The 17,899-nt window shown below is 38.7% G+C and overlaps 1 protein-coding gene across 16 annotated transcripts in view; it reads left to right on the top strand.

Moving 5' to 3' along the window:
• The window catches only part of ACSL4 (acyl-CoA synthetase long chain family member 4), a 110,427-nt gene that overhangs the window by 31,475 nt on the left and 61,053 nt on the right, over positions 1-17,899 (top strand). For 8 of the 16 annotated variants that reach the window (XR_010111196.1, XR_010111195.1, XR_010111193.1 and 5 more), the window contains exon 2: positions 6,136-6,188. The exons of 6 other annotated variants lie outside the window; for them this stretch is intronic. Coding sequence is in view for 1 of the 10 variants with exons in the window: in XM_063601555.1 (XP_063457625.1) it covers positions 11,203-11,331 (129 nt within the window). In the remaining 9 variants the exon portion in view is untranslated. Of the gene's footprint in view, positions 1-6,135; positions 6,189-11,202; positions 11,332-17,899 lie in introns of all 16 variants that reach the window. 2 more of the 16 variants (XR_010111192.1, XM_063601555.1) reach the window with 1 other exon arrangement.

The raw sequence follows: 17,899 nt of genomic DNA, 5'->3' as shown, positions 1-17,899 counted from the left end.
TGGTCATGCAATCAATGGAATGCCTTGGAATGGTTAAAAAATAGATCTATGTATTCTGCCATGGAAAGACATGTAAGAGAGTCAGTTTGTTTTTTGTTTTTGTTTTTGTTTTTTTTGAGACAGAGGTTTGCCATTGTCACCCAGGCTGGAGTGCAATGACACAATCTTGGCTCACTGCAACCTCCGCCTCCCGGGTTTGAGTGATTCTCCTGCTTCAGACTCCCGAGTAGCTGGGATTACAGGCGTCCACCACCACGCTTGACTGATTTTGTTTTTGTATTTTTAGTAGAGATGGGGTTTCACCATGTTGGCCAGGCTGGTCTCGAACTCCTGACCTCAGGTGATCCACCCACCTCGGCCTCCCAAAGTGTTGGGATTACAGGCGTGAGCCACCACGCCTGGCCCAGCTTTTTTTTTTTTTTAAAGCAAGTTGCAGACATGTATAGATAGTATGGTTAAATTTGTGTTTAAAAATTGTATGTGTTGGCCAGGCGGAGTGGCTCACACCTGTAATCCCAGCACTTTGGGAGGCCGAGGCGGGCGGATCACAAGGTCAGGAGATCGAAACCACCCTGGCTAACACAGTGAAACCCCATCTCTACTAAAAATACACAAAATTAGCTAGGCGTGGTGGTGGGTGCCTGTAGTCCCAGCTACTCGGGAGGCTGAGGCAGGAGAATGGTGTGAACCCGTGAGGCGGAGGTTGCAGTGAGCTGAGATCATGCCACTGCACTCCAGCCTGGGCGACAGAGCGAGACTCCATCTAAAAAAAAAAAAAAAAAGAAAAAGAAGAAGAAGAAAAATTCTATGTGTTGGCCAGGCGAGGTGGCTCATGCCTGTAATCCCAGCATTTTGGGAGGCCGAGGTGGGTGGTTCACTTGAGGTCAGGAGTTCAAGACCAGCTTGTCCAATATGGTGAAACCCTGTCTCTACTCAAAATACAAAAATTAGCGGGGTGTTGTGGTGCACACCTGTAGTCCCAGCTACTCAGAAGGCTGAGGCAGGAGAATCGCTTGAACCTGGGAAGTGGAAGTTGCAGTGAGCCGAGATCATGCCACTGCATTCCAGTCTGGGTGACAGAGTGAGACTCCATCATCTCAAAAAAAAAAAAAAATGTATGTGTGTATTAGAATATGCTTAGAAAAAAGCCTTCAAAGTTACCCACCAAACATAAAAAGCTGTTATTTCTAGGTGGTTGGATAAAAAGGACACTTTCACTTCATTTAATATATTTTGTAATGTTTGAATATTTTTATTTTATTGTTTGTTTGTTCATTTATTTATTTATTTTGAGATGGAGTCTCACTCTGTCAGCCAGGCTGGAGTGCAATGGTGCGATCTTGGCTCACGGCAGCCTCCGCCTCCCGGGTTCAAGTGATTCTCCTGCCTCAGCCTCCTGAGTAGCTGGGACTGCAGGTGTGTGCCACCACACCTGGCTAATTTTTGTATTTTTAGTAGAGACAGGGTTTTACCATGTTGGTCAGGCTGGTCTCGAACTCCTGACCTCATGATCCGCCCGCCTCAGCCTCCCAAAGTGCTGGGATTATAGGCATGAGCCACCGTGCCCAGCCCTGAATATTTTTTAAAAACTTTTTAAAAAAGTTATCTAACTTTTCCATGAAGCAACATATCTAGTTCATTCTGTACATTGCACAGGCTAGATTTTGGGTAGTTGTACTTATGTTATAACATTTATTTAATATGTTTTAATATTTACGAATCAAGTGACTCAATCTTATGACCACTTAGTTCTCCTGTGCTACACATTCACATGTATTCTTTTTTTTTTTTTTTTTTTATGAGACAGAGTCTCACTCTGTCACCCAGGCTGGAGTGCAGTGATGCAATCGTGGCTCACTGCAACCTCCGTCGCCCGGGTTCAAGTAATTCTCATATCTCAGCCTTCCGAGTAGCTGGGGTTACAGGCGTGCACCGTGGTGCCCGGCTAATTTATTTTTGTTATTTCTAGTGGAGAGGGGGTTTTTCACCATGTTGGCCAGGCTGGTCTTGAACTCCTGACCTCAGGTGATCTGCCCGCTTTGGCCTCCCAGAGTGCTTGAATTGCAGGCGTGAGCCACCGTGCCCGACCACATTCACATATATATATATTTTTTGAGACGGAGTCTCACTCAGTCGCCCAGGCTGGAGTGCAGTGGTGTGATCTCAGCTCACTGCAACCTCTGCCTCCCGGATTCAAGTAGTTCTCCTGCCTCAGCCTCCTGAGTAGCTAGGATTACAGGCATCCACCACCATGCCTGGCTAATTTTTGTATTTTTAGTAGCGATAGGGTTTCACCATGTTGGTCAGACTGGTCTCGACCTTGTGATCTGCCCCCCTCAGCCTCCGATAGTGCTGGGATTACAGGCGTGAGCCACTGCGCCTGGCTCACATATATTCTTAAGGGGAAAAGATTCTCCCACAGCTTAGCGTGTGAGTGATACCTTCCAGTAGTTTGACTGGCTTACGACAGTTTTTTAGTACTGTTTTTAATGAGACATTTTCTTGTTCCTTTATGATTTTTAAAATAAATTTTAAGTATACAATTTTTAGTTTTGAAAATTTTGGAAGACACTAAATCAGCAGAAAAAAAACCCAAAATATATGCAAATATTAAAACAATTCACCTCTAATCCTACCACCCAGCAATAACTGTTAGTATTTGAAGTACATTTTGCTAATTTTTCTATGAATATGTAACACTCAAATATATGTACATATTTAGAATGCAGTCATACATACTGTTTTTGACCTGTATTTCTTGATAACAACATTTCTAAACATTGAAATGTATTTTAGTGTGGCAGTTTTAATCTACTATTAACCAATATGTGATTTATGTATACTTATCTAAAATAAGACCTATCGAGGACCATTGTTTAGGGAATTGTTTTGAAAAGGACTTGGCCAGAATTTACTTTTAGATTTGAACATTAAATGCTAAAAACTTTCTTAATGTTTTTCGTTTTTTCTTTTTGTTTTTGAGACCGAGTCTCACTCTGTCACCCAGGCTGGAGTGCGGTGGCATGATCTTGACTCCCGGGTTCAAGCGATTCTCCTGCCTCAGCCTCCCCAGTAGCTGGGTTAATAGGCATGCACCACCACACCCAGCTAATTTTTGTATTTTTAGTAGAGATGGGGTTTCGCCATGTTGGCCACGCTGGTCTCAAACTCTTGAACTCAGGTCATCTGCTCACCTCAGCCTCCCAAAGTACTGGGATAATAGGCATGAGCCACCGCACCCGGCCAAAAGCTTTCTTAATATTTTTCCACTGTTTTCTGAAACATTCTATTTTAAACTTATTAAGATCGATTTTTGAGACATTAAGTCCAGGACGATGATTCTTCGTGCTTGAAACATTTCCAACAGATGCTATCACAAGTTTAGTATGGACTTTACTTGTGGAAGAATGTTTTCAAAATATTGCTTAACAGACCAACTTATTTGCAGAGAGGGCTAGAGCCAAACACATTAATGATTTGTTTTAAAGTCTGTCCCCAAATATGAGGGTTGTCTGAAATTGAATGACACTGCCTTGTATTCGTATCAGTTTTTACTTTTTTTATATCACTTTTTGCTCTCCTATTAGCTGCGTGGACTTTGTTTTGCTCACTGGCATTTGGTGAGTTGGGCTTTCTCAGTGCTGCCTTCTTTTCTAATTGTAAGATGATAAACCCTTGATGCTGTATTATCTCTTTTTTCTTTTTTTAATGCCACCAGGTTACTGTTAGGTCGAAACAAACAATATTATATGCTTCAGTCTGTTAAAAATTTGCTAGGCTAAGACTTTCTAACTTTCTTATATTAGAAAAAAACCTTGCATATATCTGAAGTGAAAGAGTCTAAAGTTTGTTTTACAATTTTAGCTAAATCATCCCAATTCCTGATCATCTATAAATGCAACCCATATGGTGGTAATCTGCTTAGTTTTTTATATTAAATTATTTCTTCAATTTATTTTAATATAATGACTTTAACAGGGAGATGCTATTTTGTAGGAGGAGACTAGGAGAGAAGAGTGCAGGATCAGTTTTTCTGTTGTGTAGAAGTAAATTAGGCTAGGTTACAAAATGTGATTTGGTTTCCTTTTCTTTGCTGGGTAGCTGCTACTTTCATTTTTTTGTGATGAAAGAAATGGCTTTTAAGGTGATAGGCATTGAGAAAAATTACTTCCTTCACATTAGAGAACCTCTGAGAGTTGCTTCTCCTGCTCAGCCAATTTGGGGCTACAAGAATGGAGACGAGTAGAAGGTTTAAGCTGGGGCTCTCATCCAGCTTGGAGAATTCCCTGACACTCTCTAGTACCAAGGGTCAAGAGTTGACTATCCTTTGCAAATATTTATTTATGGAGTTATTTTCCAAATTAAGCAAACTAGCGGATAGTTTTGTATTTTCCCCTATCCCTCTCCCCTGCAACTTCCACCTTTAGATCTTTAGATGATTTTATAGAAGGATGAGTTTTTTTTTTTTTTTTGGTCATTTTTAAGTTATTGGAATTATCTATGGGGGAAATGTGTACGTTTTTATATAGAAATATGAAGATTTTATTCTCCAGCATTCTCCTTGTGAGCTCTTTGGATCTTATTTTAATATCTATATGCAAGTTCCCCGCCCCCCCCCCCAATGTCAATAGCAAATGTTAGCCTTCTGGAAGAAAAATAAGAACATATGAAATAACCTGACTTCTGTTTATAAGTAATCTTAACCATTTGTGTTAAGACATATACTGATACTGTCCCTGGTAACCCCTCAACAAAAGTAGATTGTGGATATTAACATAAAGTTGAAAGTAGTTCACTGTTATTAACTAGCCTTTGTTAGTAATAGGCTTGGATATAAATCATTCTTTCCTTCATCTCTTTAATGGTAGCAAAGAGAAAATTAACTGTATGAATTAACACCAGCTAGTTAGTGTGATGATTACAGTTATGTGGATGTTCGTTTATATGACTTCCATGGGGGCGTCTAGACTAAAAAAAACAAACAAAACAAAAAACTCGAAGGGTTATTCTCATAATCATATGCAAGTAGTAGTGAATACTGCTGGATGGAATAAAGCCTCAGTTCTTCAGAATATAGCATCATGCCCAGGGGGCCCCAGCTCTGTAGAAAGCAATATCAAATTACTGAAAGGCCTTATTTTATTATTCCAAGTATTCAGATGGTAACTAGTTTACTCCTGCATTGTCCAAAATAGGTCAAACCCTCAACCCTAAACTGACAAACATTTCTGGTGTATATATTTTTTTCTTTTTCTTTTTTCTTTTCTTTTTTTCTTTCTTGTTTTTTTAGACAGGATCTCACTCTGGTTGCACAGGCTGGAGTGCAGTGGTGCAATCTTGGCTCATTGCAGCCTTGACCTCCCAGACTCTGGTGATCCTCTCACTTCAGCCTCCTGAGTAGTTGGGACTACAGGCATGCACCACCATGTTCGGCTAATTTTTTGTATTTTTAGTAGAGATGGGGTTTTGCCATTTTTCCTAGACTGGTTTTGAACTCCTGGATTCAAGGTATCTGCCTGCCTTGGTCTCCCAGGGTGCTGGGATTACAGGCATGAGTCACCATTACCTGGTCCTTTTGGTGTATATCTTGAAAAATGTCACAAAAATGATGTGTTTACAAATTGAAAAAAGATGGAAATATATTTAGGTTTCTACCTAGACCAGTGTCATATTTGTATTTGGGAAGAAACCTCGTGTTGTTTCAAGGAACTTACTCGTTTTTGGTTTTGAGGGGAGGATAGATGCCTACAGTCATCTGTGTGTGGGGATGGCTGTCTTGTGTGACTGACTAGTTTGCTGTGGTCAGACATTGTCTCTGTGTCTGAACATGGCTTTGGTCCTGACCATGGGGGATTCAGAGATACAAATAAAACAGTTAAGAACATGGCTCTTGCTTCTTGTCATTTTTCCATAGAGTTTCAACTACTGTCACTTAGAGTCTGGCTCAGTTACTTTCTGAGATCCTAAGAGCACTAATTCTAGTCAGACACTCATCTCTAGTCATTTCTTGCTTTTCCTTTAGTACCTGGCTTATGAGCTAAGGTGCACAGATAATGTGAACAAGCACTCGATATTTCTTTTAAAGGGGCACTTTTCTTATGTCACTGTACTCATAAATGCTGTCTCTTACTGCAGATTGAAATCACAGAAGATATTCGTGTTCTTCTTAAGAGAAAAAGAGGACATTTGTAAGTATTTGTCCTTTAGAAATTCTAAATGTGTAATTTTATTAGCTTTTTGAGAAAATTAAGTGACCATACTAACAGGCATCTTGACCCTTTTTATAGAGGAAAAACTCTACCAATATTTATGATTGTGTTTAAAAAGGCACTATTTTATAGAGCAAAATAGGAAAATATTTTACCCTGTGCAGCTTCTAAAATTTAAACCATTTGCCACTCATTTGTAAAAGAACAAGTGGTAATTAAAATTCAAACAACGTCTTTCTATTTGAGTCATACCCAAAACTGGAGTCAGGGATTGGAGTTCCAGTTCTGACTACTGAGGCTTATAGAATATGTGTCTTTGGTAAACTACTTAGTCTCTCATTATCTCAGTTTCCTTATCTTTAAAATGAGTTTAACAGTAAGTGCACAATCAGGGGTTCATTATTATTATTATTATTATTGTTGTTGAGACAGAGTCTGGCTCTGTCTTCCAGGCTCGAGTGTAGTGGCGCCATCTCAGCTCACTGCAACCTCCACCTCCGCCTCCCCCTCCTGAGTAGTTGGGATTACAGGCACGTGCCACCGCGCCCAGATATTTTTTTGTATTTTTAGTAGAGACGGGGTTTCATCATGTTGCCCAGGCTGGTCTTGAACTCCTGGCCTCAAGTGATTCTCCCGCCTCAGCCTTCCAAAGTGCTGGATTACAGGCGTGAGCCACCGCGCCCATCCTCAGTGGTTCATTATTATTGATGAAGTTAAATCCATAGCAGTTTATGCTTGCCCCGATACGCTGAAGCTTATTCTTTTTTTTTTTTTTTGCCCCAAGATGGAGTCTTGCTCTGTCACCCAGACTGGAGTGCAGTGGCGTGATCTCGGCTCACTGCAACCTCTGCCTCCCGGGTTTAAGCAATTCTCCTGCCTTAGCCTCCTGAATAGCTGGGATTATATTTGCCCGTCTCGGCGCCTGGCTAACTTTTGTATTTTTACTAGAGAAGGGGTTTCACCATGTTGGCCAGGCTGGTCTCAAACTCCTGACCTCGTGATTCGCCCACCTTGGCCTCCCAAAGTGCTGGGATTACAGGCATGAGCCACCATACCAGCCTGAAGCTTATTCTTTGAGAGACAGCCACAATGTATACTTGTGCCGAAGCTTATTGAAGAATAAGCTTCAATGTATCGGGGCAAGTATACATTGAGGCTGTCTGTCAAACTGATTTGCGTGTATTTCTGATCTTCATAAATTTTTAAGTATATATTTCATTGAGGCATCTATTCTAGACTACAATATGGAGTAAAAGAAATACAACAGAGCACCTAAAATTAAAATCATAGTGTTTGAGGCTTGGACTTTGAAATTTACCTAGTCCTATAGTCCCCAATTGTTGATTTTTAGACCAGTGCTGGTTAGTGAAAACGTTTTTACTGGTCCATGGTGAAGTGAGAAAAATAAGGACAGCAGATCATGAGTTTTTAAAAGCTAAACATTTTCAGTTTAAAGGATTGCTTCTTATAGAATATATCTTTCTAATTTAGGGGAATTAAACATGTTATTTATCTCATGAAATTATGGTGATAGTAAATGGCAGGGCTTTAAAAAAATTCATGCCTGGCAAAACAACAACAACAACTTGGTAGCTCTGTGTCATTTCCCCCCACTAATTCTTTCTTTTACATTTTTTACTGTTTTGTGATATCTTAAAATATGAACCCAACTTTCTCATTTTACAGATGAGGAAACAGACATTGAGAGGTTAATTTGTTCCAGGTCTTACCACTCAGCAGCTTGTGAACCAGGACTAAAACCCTATATCTGATACTGTCTCTCTAGAACTTCTGGTCTTCTGAAAATTGCTTTCATTATAATAGGTTATAAATTTGAAACTGAAGATATAGTAGTTCTTATGTGCTAATAACTATTTTTGATTTCCAAGTATAAAGAAATTCAAAAGGCCATGTTTTTGTATAGCTAAATGCTGAAGTCCGCTGATTAGCCTGCATTAGAAGAATCTTAAACATGGCCAAAGATTTGTATCAGCAGATCAGAATTAGCTGTCACCGAATTCAGCTACTTAGGTGTTACACGCTACCCAGTGGCTGACAAAGAAGTTAAAATATCAGCAAAATTATTATTTCCTTTTGGAAGTTGACAGACTATACTGCCACTGTGAAGAGTGGTAGTATTCAAACTTCTATAGTTAATTTAACTACAGAAAGTACTGTTTTCTCTCTCACAGATGCACACCTACACACACACATACATATTTATAGCAATCAATCTGCAGCCCATCTAGATTTGGAAGGGAAAAAACTACCAAGGTGAAGAGTAGGAGTTACCAGAAGCACTGGCATGAACATATCTGGCCAGTTGTGTTCAGGAGATTGCAGATAGTACTCTGTGACACTTTGGAGGCCCCCCATCAATTGCCTTTGTCTGAACTTTCCCAAAATATGTTTCAAAATGGAAATAATTAGCTCCCTTATCACCCTTGTCTCACTCATCTTACTGAAGCATAAGCCAGATAAACAAATGAATGTGGAGGGAGAGAACAGAATGGAATGTATTCCCAATCCTAATGTGGAGATATTAACTCCAGGGGTACTTTTCCATGGCTTCTTATATTTGGCTTTGTGTGACTTCCTTCTTTAGGTAGGAATTCTTTAATTTCTGAAATGTCAGACATACTCAAAATGAAATGCTAATAAGGATAAAATGCATTTTTGAATTATCTGCTGTCTTTAGAATATGTGGCTTTCTGTTCTTTACTACGGCTAATATGTGAGCATTGACTATGTGGCCATAAGATTTCAATATTCAACAGATTTATCAGTCTTTGAGTTATTTAATTAGAATCACTTCTAAGATCTATTTAATACTGAACAGCAGAATGAGTTTTTTTTTTTTTAAATCACGATACAATTTTGTATTATGGTGGTCAGGCAGCTGAATTATAGTCATTTATTTGGCCATTTTATAAGAAATGGTTTAAGACTGCATTGTTGCATAATTTATTAACAGTCTGACATACTGAAAAGAACATTGACAAACTAACCTATTAAGCTGGTTCCTCCTCTGGCAGATGGGGAGGGCAGATCATGTGGCAAAAAAAGGCATAGTTGTAAAATTCTCCCTGTAACATGAATATATTCCTATGGGAACTACTACTGCTGCTTAAAGACTTTTTTGGAACCTACACTCATGGTTGAAAGCCCTAAGTTGTATTACTTTATTATAATAAATATGTAAGATGACAGGAGATAGATGTATAACCTATAGATATTTTGTATATTCTTCACTTGAACAAAACACATTTATTATAAAAGTTAACTTTAAAGTTAAATTCTATAGCCCAATTATTTTTGGTTAACTTATGTTAAAATCATCTATATATCCCAACAGAGAAAAAGCACCCAGTAAATCGAAGACTTTGTAGATAAAATAAAAGTCTGCACTGTGGTACAATGGGCAGTTTAATTTAGCAGCAAGGTTTTGTGTACAGGGACCTGCAGCAGTTACTCTTTAGCATCAGTTGTACAACATTGACATTGTCATTATGCTATCTGCTGCCCTTCTACAGCAATGAACCATTTGTATTGCTCTCTAAACACATATCACCCAGAACTTAGTTTTTCTCCCTTTTTCATTATGTTTAATAAAGTTTGATTATAGCATCATGCTTAGCCAGTAGGTGCCACTTCTAGCCTGATTTATCCTCAAGATTCCTTAAATGTAAGCTTTGGATTATTTACAACCAATTATTGGATTAAATTATATACAACCAATTCCCAGCTTTAGAAAGCTACATTTTTAAAAATCAAGTGTATCTTGATCACTTAAAATGAGGAATAGATGTATAATTATACACAGTGTATGTGAAGTGTGTAGGCATCAACATTGACTCCTAGAGCTCCTCATTTTAACATACATAGATAGGATACTGATTATAACATCCTATGACCTAGCAACAACATTATCTGATGCATGCTGGGGATCTTCTTAAGGCATGATGGGAGGGAATTCACTCTAGAGCATTAAAAGTATCTTCAACATGGCAGCTGAGGTGCTTTCTTTGCTGGGAAAAGCTGCAAAGAGACTGGCAGAATGGCGACTTCAGGAGTTAATACCTCTCCAGGTGATGAAGTAAACAGGTTCAGTTTATCTTGTGAGAGACGCACCCAAAGATCAGTCATAATTGTGAAAAGCTTTCAGTCATACTAGCCAGGCACAGGTGTAATGTGTTGGTATATGGCATCTCTATAGTCATCTTAGGTTTTGTTTTGCTTTTCTTGGTTTTAAAATGTATTTATTATAATTACTGTATATTTGAGCTTAAGGTTTGATTGCACAAGTTATTTGATATTGAATAGACTGCTTGTTATTTGCAATATAACAATTTGAATCAGATGAGACAAGTGCCGTAATGATACATATATTTTACATGATTATTTCGTCTTGCAGACTGATGAAAGATCTTGTTAGCAACTCTTAATGCTTTTATTTTCTTAATGTATTGGCATTCTCTAAGTTTTAATGTTAAAGTATGAAGTTAATTGTAATGTCTCTTGTAAAGTTTGATTTCATTTACAAAGTGAAACCATTCTGACTCAACCTAGTTGAGCTTTCTCTGGTATGTTTTACAATCATTTGGAAGTTTTTAATAGTGTGTGAAAGAAAACAAGATTTTAAGGAAGCACTCCACCCCTTTACAAAAGTCTTTGTGATGCAACATCTATTTAGAAATATGATCTTTTAAAGTACAGCAGGTATTCTTATCGATTTAATCTCTTGGAACTTTTATAATTGTTTTCTGATTTAATGTTTACTAGTTACAACTAATCTTTTTCAGAAGGCAAATTGTCTCTTTATTTGGTGCTTAAATTACTCTTAAATAATGTGTAACTTGAAAATGAGACTTCTAAAAAAGTAGCACTTATATAGTTAATTGTTGATTTTCAAATTGATTTAAAAACTATTTTTGTAAGATCTTATGTCAAGGACAAAGTTAATTTGTCACTACTGTATGTTTCAACTTGGCAGATGCATGGATCCTTGCTTGGTTTAGTTCATTTTCTAAAACTTCTGAAAAAATATCTTGGCATTAACCAACCGCAGTTCAGTAGTTTTTCTCTTTCATTCTCAAATTGGTGTTGTGTCACATGCTTCTGGGTAAGACGATTTCTTCTTTTAAATTCAGACTTTAATTAATATGTAGTGTTTGTTTACTTTGTGTACTAGAGCTTAATGTATCACTAATGCTTTCTGTATTTAACCTATCTCGGAGTGTTTGAAGTAACTGGAATGAAATACTTATTAAATCTCACCTCAGAACAAAAAAATAAAATAAAATTGAATCTGATTTTTCACTAAAACTTCTAGTACTTACTGGACATCTATAGAGGCCCCCCCCCGCCAAAATGTCTTAGGATGTAGGACAGATTAGTGCTCAAAATTGTTGCCAGTATTTCTTCATACCCAAAGTTTGTCACTCTCACTTATTTAGATTATACCAGTATGACTAGGATCACAGATAATTGAGCTAAAAACATGGACTTTAAAATCAAATCGACCTGGTTCGAATCTCTACTCAGCTATGCTATCTTGGGCAACTTAATCTCTCTGAGTCTGTTATATCTTTAAAATGAAGGTACTACCTCAAAGGAGTTTTCTGAAGGATTAAATGAGATAATATATCTGAAGGACTTAGCACAGTATCTAGCCTGTAGTAAATGCTCAATACCTGGTTATTACTATGATTCCCATATGGAATGGTAAAGTTCAACAGACATGATCTCAAGGAAGCACCACTCAAAGTTCATGTCCTCCTAATGGTGGGATAGCAGTATCACTCTTCATACATGGAAGGACAGCATACCTTTGTGAAAATTATCAGTGAAAATGCACATAGTGCAAATTGTGTAACCTTCATGCTTTTATAACACCAATCTTTTCCAACTCTATGCAACAGGCAGTTTTTCCAGTTTCATATTTTCTATTAAGCAACTAACAACATGTTCAAGTTTATTTTAATTACCAGGGATTTTAAGAGTATAGTATTTCCTAGGATGTTGACATGGACAAGTGATTGTTTTTTAAGATGATTAAAGTTAGCTACCTTCACGTTATTGTACTTGCATATATTTTTACCTTATAGATTCAGAATAATTCCAGTACATTCTTAATTCAGTAAACAATTTCATTGAAGCCAACACACGGAGGCACTGTTCCAGTCACAGATTCAGCAGCAAATGAGACAAACTCTCTGCCTTGTGAAGCTTATATTCCACTGGGAGCATAGACAGTAAACATGAAAAGTAAAACATGGTATATTAGTAAAAATACTCAGGAAAAAAATCATGCAAGTAAGGGATAGAAAGTGTGGGGAGTACAATTTTAAAAGAAGGTGGCTGGAGAAATGCCTCACTGAGAAGGTGTTCTTTGAGTAAAGAAAAAAAAAAAGAGGCAAGAGAATAAGCTACGTAGATGTCTTGGAAGAACATTCCAGGCAGAGAGAACATCAAGTACAAAGGCCATGGGGCAGGAACAAATGGGACTGCAGAAGAATGTTCCAGGGAAAGTGTACTAGGAGGTGAAGTCAGAACCTTGGGGTAGGGGAAAGATTATATAGTCTTGTAGGTTGTAGTAAGGACTTTAGCTTATATTCTGGGTGAGTCATATGGGAATTCTTTGAAAGATTTTGAGCAGAGGAATGGTATGATCTAACTTACATTTTGAGAATAGTACTCTGGCTTCTGAGTTTAGAATTTATTGTAGGGGTATGAGATGGAAGCAGGGAGACTAGATTGGCTATCCCATTTATCCACATGAGAGATGATATTGGCTTAAACCAGGATGGTAACAGTGGAGGTGGTGAGAAGTAGTTGAATTAGATTCACCTTTTTCGTAAGTCAAACCATTAGGATTTGCTGGTGAATTGCCTGTGGAATGTGTGAGAAAGAGAGGGGGGTAAAAGGGTGAATCTAAGGTTTTTGGTCAAAGCAAGTGGAATATATAGAGATGGGCAAGACTGGGTGAGATAGGATTGTGGAAGGATGATCTCAGTTTTGAACATGCTAAGTTTGAGGTATTTAACTGACACCTAAGTGGATCTGTTGAGGAAACAGTTGGATATACAAATCTAGTGTTTAAGGCAGACTTCCAGGCTTGAGGGAAAAATTTGGAAGTCATCACGACATATATGTGGTATTTAAAATTGTGAGGTTCAAGGACCAAGCCCCATACCATTTAGAGGCCAGGAATGTGAGGAAGAAGCAGAAAAAAAAAAAAAAAGACTGAAAAGGAATAGCCAGGGAAATAGGAAGAAAACCTGAAGAATATGGTTTCCTGGAAGCTAAGTGAAGAAGTTTAAAGCAGAAGAGGGCTCAGCTGTGTTAAAGGCTGCCAGTGGGTCAAGGAAGAAGAGAACTGAGCTTTAATTGACCTTTGGATCTAATAGCATGGAAGTCATTGGAGACCCTGATGAGGAGAACAAGTTTATAGAGTGGTAGGAGACATAAGCCTGATTGTAGTGGGTTCAAGAGAAAATAGGAGAGAACTGGGAGACAGAGAGCCATAGACACCTCTTTCAAGGAGTGCCAAAGAGACAGAAAATAAATGGGCTATAGCTGAAAAGAAGATGCAAAGGAGGGAATGTTTTTTAAGATGAAAGAAATAACAGCTGGTTATGATGCTGAAGGGAATAGTTCAGAAGAGCAGGGAAAATTAATGAGGAAGGACGAGAGGGAAGAATTGGTAGAGTAGCACTTCCGTGTCCTTATAAAGACAGGGTGTAATGCATAAGTGAAGGGGTTGGCCTCAGCTTGGAGCATCAACAGTTCATCCATAGTCACAGGAGAGAAAACAGCATGTGGCCACAGATTTGATTAGGTGGGTAGATGTAGCAGTGAGAGTCTGTGGAAATTATCTTTGGATTGTTGCTGTTTTGTCTGCAAAATAGGTCAGCTGCTGAGAATAAGTCTGGATGAGGAATGTTGGTGGTCTGAAGAGCGTAAAGTATGAAATCCAGAGGAGTGGGCCAGTGAGTGGACTAGTGCGGTGTGGTCTCTCTGCATCAGGGAGAGTCCATTTGAGGTAGCAATCACAAGTTTAAAGTGAGACATTCAACACAGTCGTGTGTTTCTCACAGCAAATTCAGCTGCATAGGTACAGGTACAGATTAGGTGGAGAATTGGATAGGATAGAACCAGGCTGTGGTTGAGATGATTAAGTACAACCAAGTGAGACAACCAAGAGGGACTGAGTATGATTGCCTATGGAATTTAAGAGGAAGAAGACAAAGGTTTCTCACAAAAGCACTATAAAGTAGGTAATATAAGCAGTATTCCTGTTTTACAGATGAAGCCACTAATGTAGAGCTTTATTTTTTAAATTATACTTTAAATTCTGGGATACATGTGCAGAACGTGCAAGTTTGTTACATAGGTATACACGTGCCATGGTGGTTTGCTGCACCCATCAACCCATCATCTACATTAGGTATTTCTCCTAATGCTATCCCTCCCCTAGCCCCCCATCCCCTGACAGGCCCCTGTGTGTGATGTAACCCTCCCTGTGTCCATGTTTTCTCATTGTTCAACTTCCACTTGTGAGTAAGAACATGCAGTGTTTGGTTTTCTGTTCCTGTGTTAGTTTGCTGAGAATGATGGTTTCCAGCTTCATCCATCTCCATGCAAAGGACATGAACTTGTTGTTTTTTATGGCTGCATAGAACCACATTTTAAACCCAGATCTGTTAGCCTAGAAAATTTTTGTTATTTCTCTTATGAGACATTATATTTTGCCTAATGATGGGTATGATGCTCAGCATCATACCCTTACCACCAACTCTTCTTTTTTTGAAGTGAAATGAAATGTTTAAATCTTTTTTGAAATGAATTTATCAATAGACTGAGTATAACCCCTGACAAGGAAGTATTATAGTTTAAGATGATAGGCAAAACTAGGCAGAGGCTGGCTAGTGTACTTGAAAGAGCACTGGGTGCTCGATTTGTGCTCTGCCATTCATTTGCTTCTCTGTAAGATGAGGGCTCAGACAATATCAGTGGTTCAAATATTCAGCTGAACTGGAAGTTCCAAGGAGTCCCTTCAGGGGCTGTCATAGCCTCCTCTACCAGAGCAGCTATGCTTTTTGCTTTCATCTACGCTTGTGTTTTTATATCTATATAAGATTTTATTCAAATGGATGACCCATGACCCCCTCACTACCTGCAGAAAGAATTTGAAAACCTCTAGACTAAATGATCTCTCTGGTTTCTTCTCACCTGAATGTTCTTTGAGCCTTGCCTACTGTGTGTGTGTGTGTGTGTGTGTGTGTGTGTGCATGCGTGTGTGTGTGTCTGTACTAAGCACTATGAGGATTACCTAGAAAGCATTTCTCTTTCTCTAAGACTTAAGGCAAATATGTATAAAAGATTAAATTTATGTAACATCAATAACTAAAAAACATACAATGCATTTTAAATCCAACTAAAAGTACAGGCTCTTCAAAAGCTATTTTCTGTTTCTTTATATATTTTCAGCCTTAAGTCTGAAGATTTCTCAATTGAGGGTAAGGTGGTACTCACCCCTTAGGGGCATTTTATAAATCTGAAGACATGCTTTTATGTCTGCTAATATTGTCTCTGAGAATGTATGTATTGAAACAAGTATTTTGTTAAATTTTAAATTAGTTTCTTTATGGTACTCTTTTATATTACCGGTAAGAAATCATTTTTTAAAATGGTGTGTTGGTAGATTATGACTATCCTTTGATGTTGATGAAGAGGTATCACAAAATATTTGTCATAAGAAAGAGGTACTGGGTTTGATATGGTTGAGAACTACTGGTCCGTGTTCTATACTGTGGTGCCCAGAAGTTTAGAAGTGATGGTAGTATAATCATGTATCAGATTGAGTGGTAGATATTGCTAATGATGTGTGAAATTAGAAAAAGTAAAGATTGTTCTGGACTTGGGTAGCCATGAAATCTTCAGTGGGAGGAGAGGATTGTTAGAGGGGATCTTACATTCATCATTATGATAAACCCTTGACATGACATACCTTATCTTGAAGAAATGAATGACCAGACTTGTCCGAGAGACTAAGAAGGTACTTTCCAAGTAGGGTAAATCATAGAATTTAAAGCTGGAAAGGCCCTAAGAATCACCTAGGCCAGACATTTTTAGTTCAGGGTTGTTGCCCTTTGAAGTTCATGGATGGATTTCAAGGAACTTGTGAATCACTTGACATTGTGTGTATCATTTAGCATGTCTTTCTGAGGGGAACTGGGTTCCTCGTTCTCATTCTCAAAAAGGCCCATCATCTCTAAGAGGTTAAGGCCTGCTGATCTAGTGTGGTCCCAGACTGAGGCAGATGGTTTGCTCAAGGTTACACAGCCAGTTAGGGGCAGAGATGAGGATTGACACCCAGTGACTTCCAGTTTCTTTCTCATTTCACTGTACTCAACTAAATTACATGAACAAAGGCACAGGCAGGATTAAGCTACCATTTCATATTAGATGGTATAAAAACAATCAACTAGCCTGGGGTCAATTGAATTAAGTCTGTCAGTCTGTTTCTACAAAAGTTGCAGAAGGATGGGCTTCAGTTTGTCTCTTCAAAGTGAACTAATATTTTGATTTTTCTTGTTGAAATATGCTACAACTCACCGAAATAGCTTTCTCAGTTGAAGGTAAGCTCCTTGAAAAATGTTACTATTCTTGGGCCGGGTGTGGTGGCCCCCGCCTGTAATCCCAGCACTTTGGGAGGCCATTGAGGGCAGATAGCTTGAGTCCAGGATTTTGAGAACAGCCTGAGCAACAATGGCAAAACCCCATCTCTACAAAAAATGGAAAAAAACTAGCCAGGCATGGTGATGCACATCTGTGTTCCCAGCTTCTTGGGAGGCTGAGGTGGGAGGATCTTTTGAGTCCGGGAGGCAGAGGTTGCAGTGAGCTGAGATCATGCCACTGCACTCTGGCCCGTGTGACAAAGTGAGACCTTGTCTCAAAAAAAAAAAAAAAAAAAAAAAGAAAGAAAGAAAAGAAATATTACTATTCTTGAGCCTGTTTCTGCGGTTTCTTTCCAATGGCACTGTTTTTCTAACCTGCAGCAGCCCCCAGCTTTCCGCATAATCCAATCAAAATTACTTTGCCTGATTTGTTAGATTTTGTAACTACCGTAGCGTATTTAGTCAAGCGTATTTAGCGTATTTAGTGTATGCTGTGCCCCAGTCAGACTAGTGTCCTTGCTATTGGTACTTCCTATTCTCCCAAAGTCCTTTCATTCCCACCTTCGTATCTTTTTTCATATGGTCCCTGAGCCTGGAATACCTTCCATTCCTCTTTCATTTCTAGATGCCCAACATAAGGTCCAGCTTAAATCTAATCTCCACAAAGCCTCTCCTAGTTACTCTTGGCCATTTTGCACTTCCTCTGAACTCCTTTTGCATTTATTGCTTATACTACTGCCTACACTGCACATGGTAGTTATGTATTAGTTATGTATTACCACAAGGCTTTTCAGTGGAAATGCTTTAGTGGTCACCTTGGGAGTTGGGATTCCGGGAATTCTGGGGCAGGACTCTGGACATCCCCAAACCCTGTTTTGGCCAGAGCAACTCCACTTTAGTGTTATATATGGGCAGTTTGCAGTAGTGTTTATTAGAAGAGATGGTTTAATTGCACCCCCTGTCCCCATTCCCCCAAACAGTTGCAAAAATACTGGATCTATCTTGTGT

This window comes from Pan paniscus, chromosome X, assembly GCF_029289425.2.
Source record: "Pan paniscus chromosome X, NHGRI_mPanPan1-v2.0_pri, whole genome shotgun sequence".
NCBI lineage: Eukaryota > Metazoa > Chordata > Mammalia > Primates > Hominidae > Pan > Pan paniscus.
The sequence above is the reverse complement of the archived record's forward strand: the minus strand, read 5'-3'. Positions and strand labels throughout refer to the sequence as shown.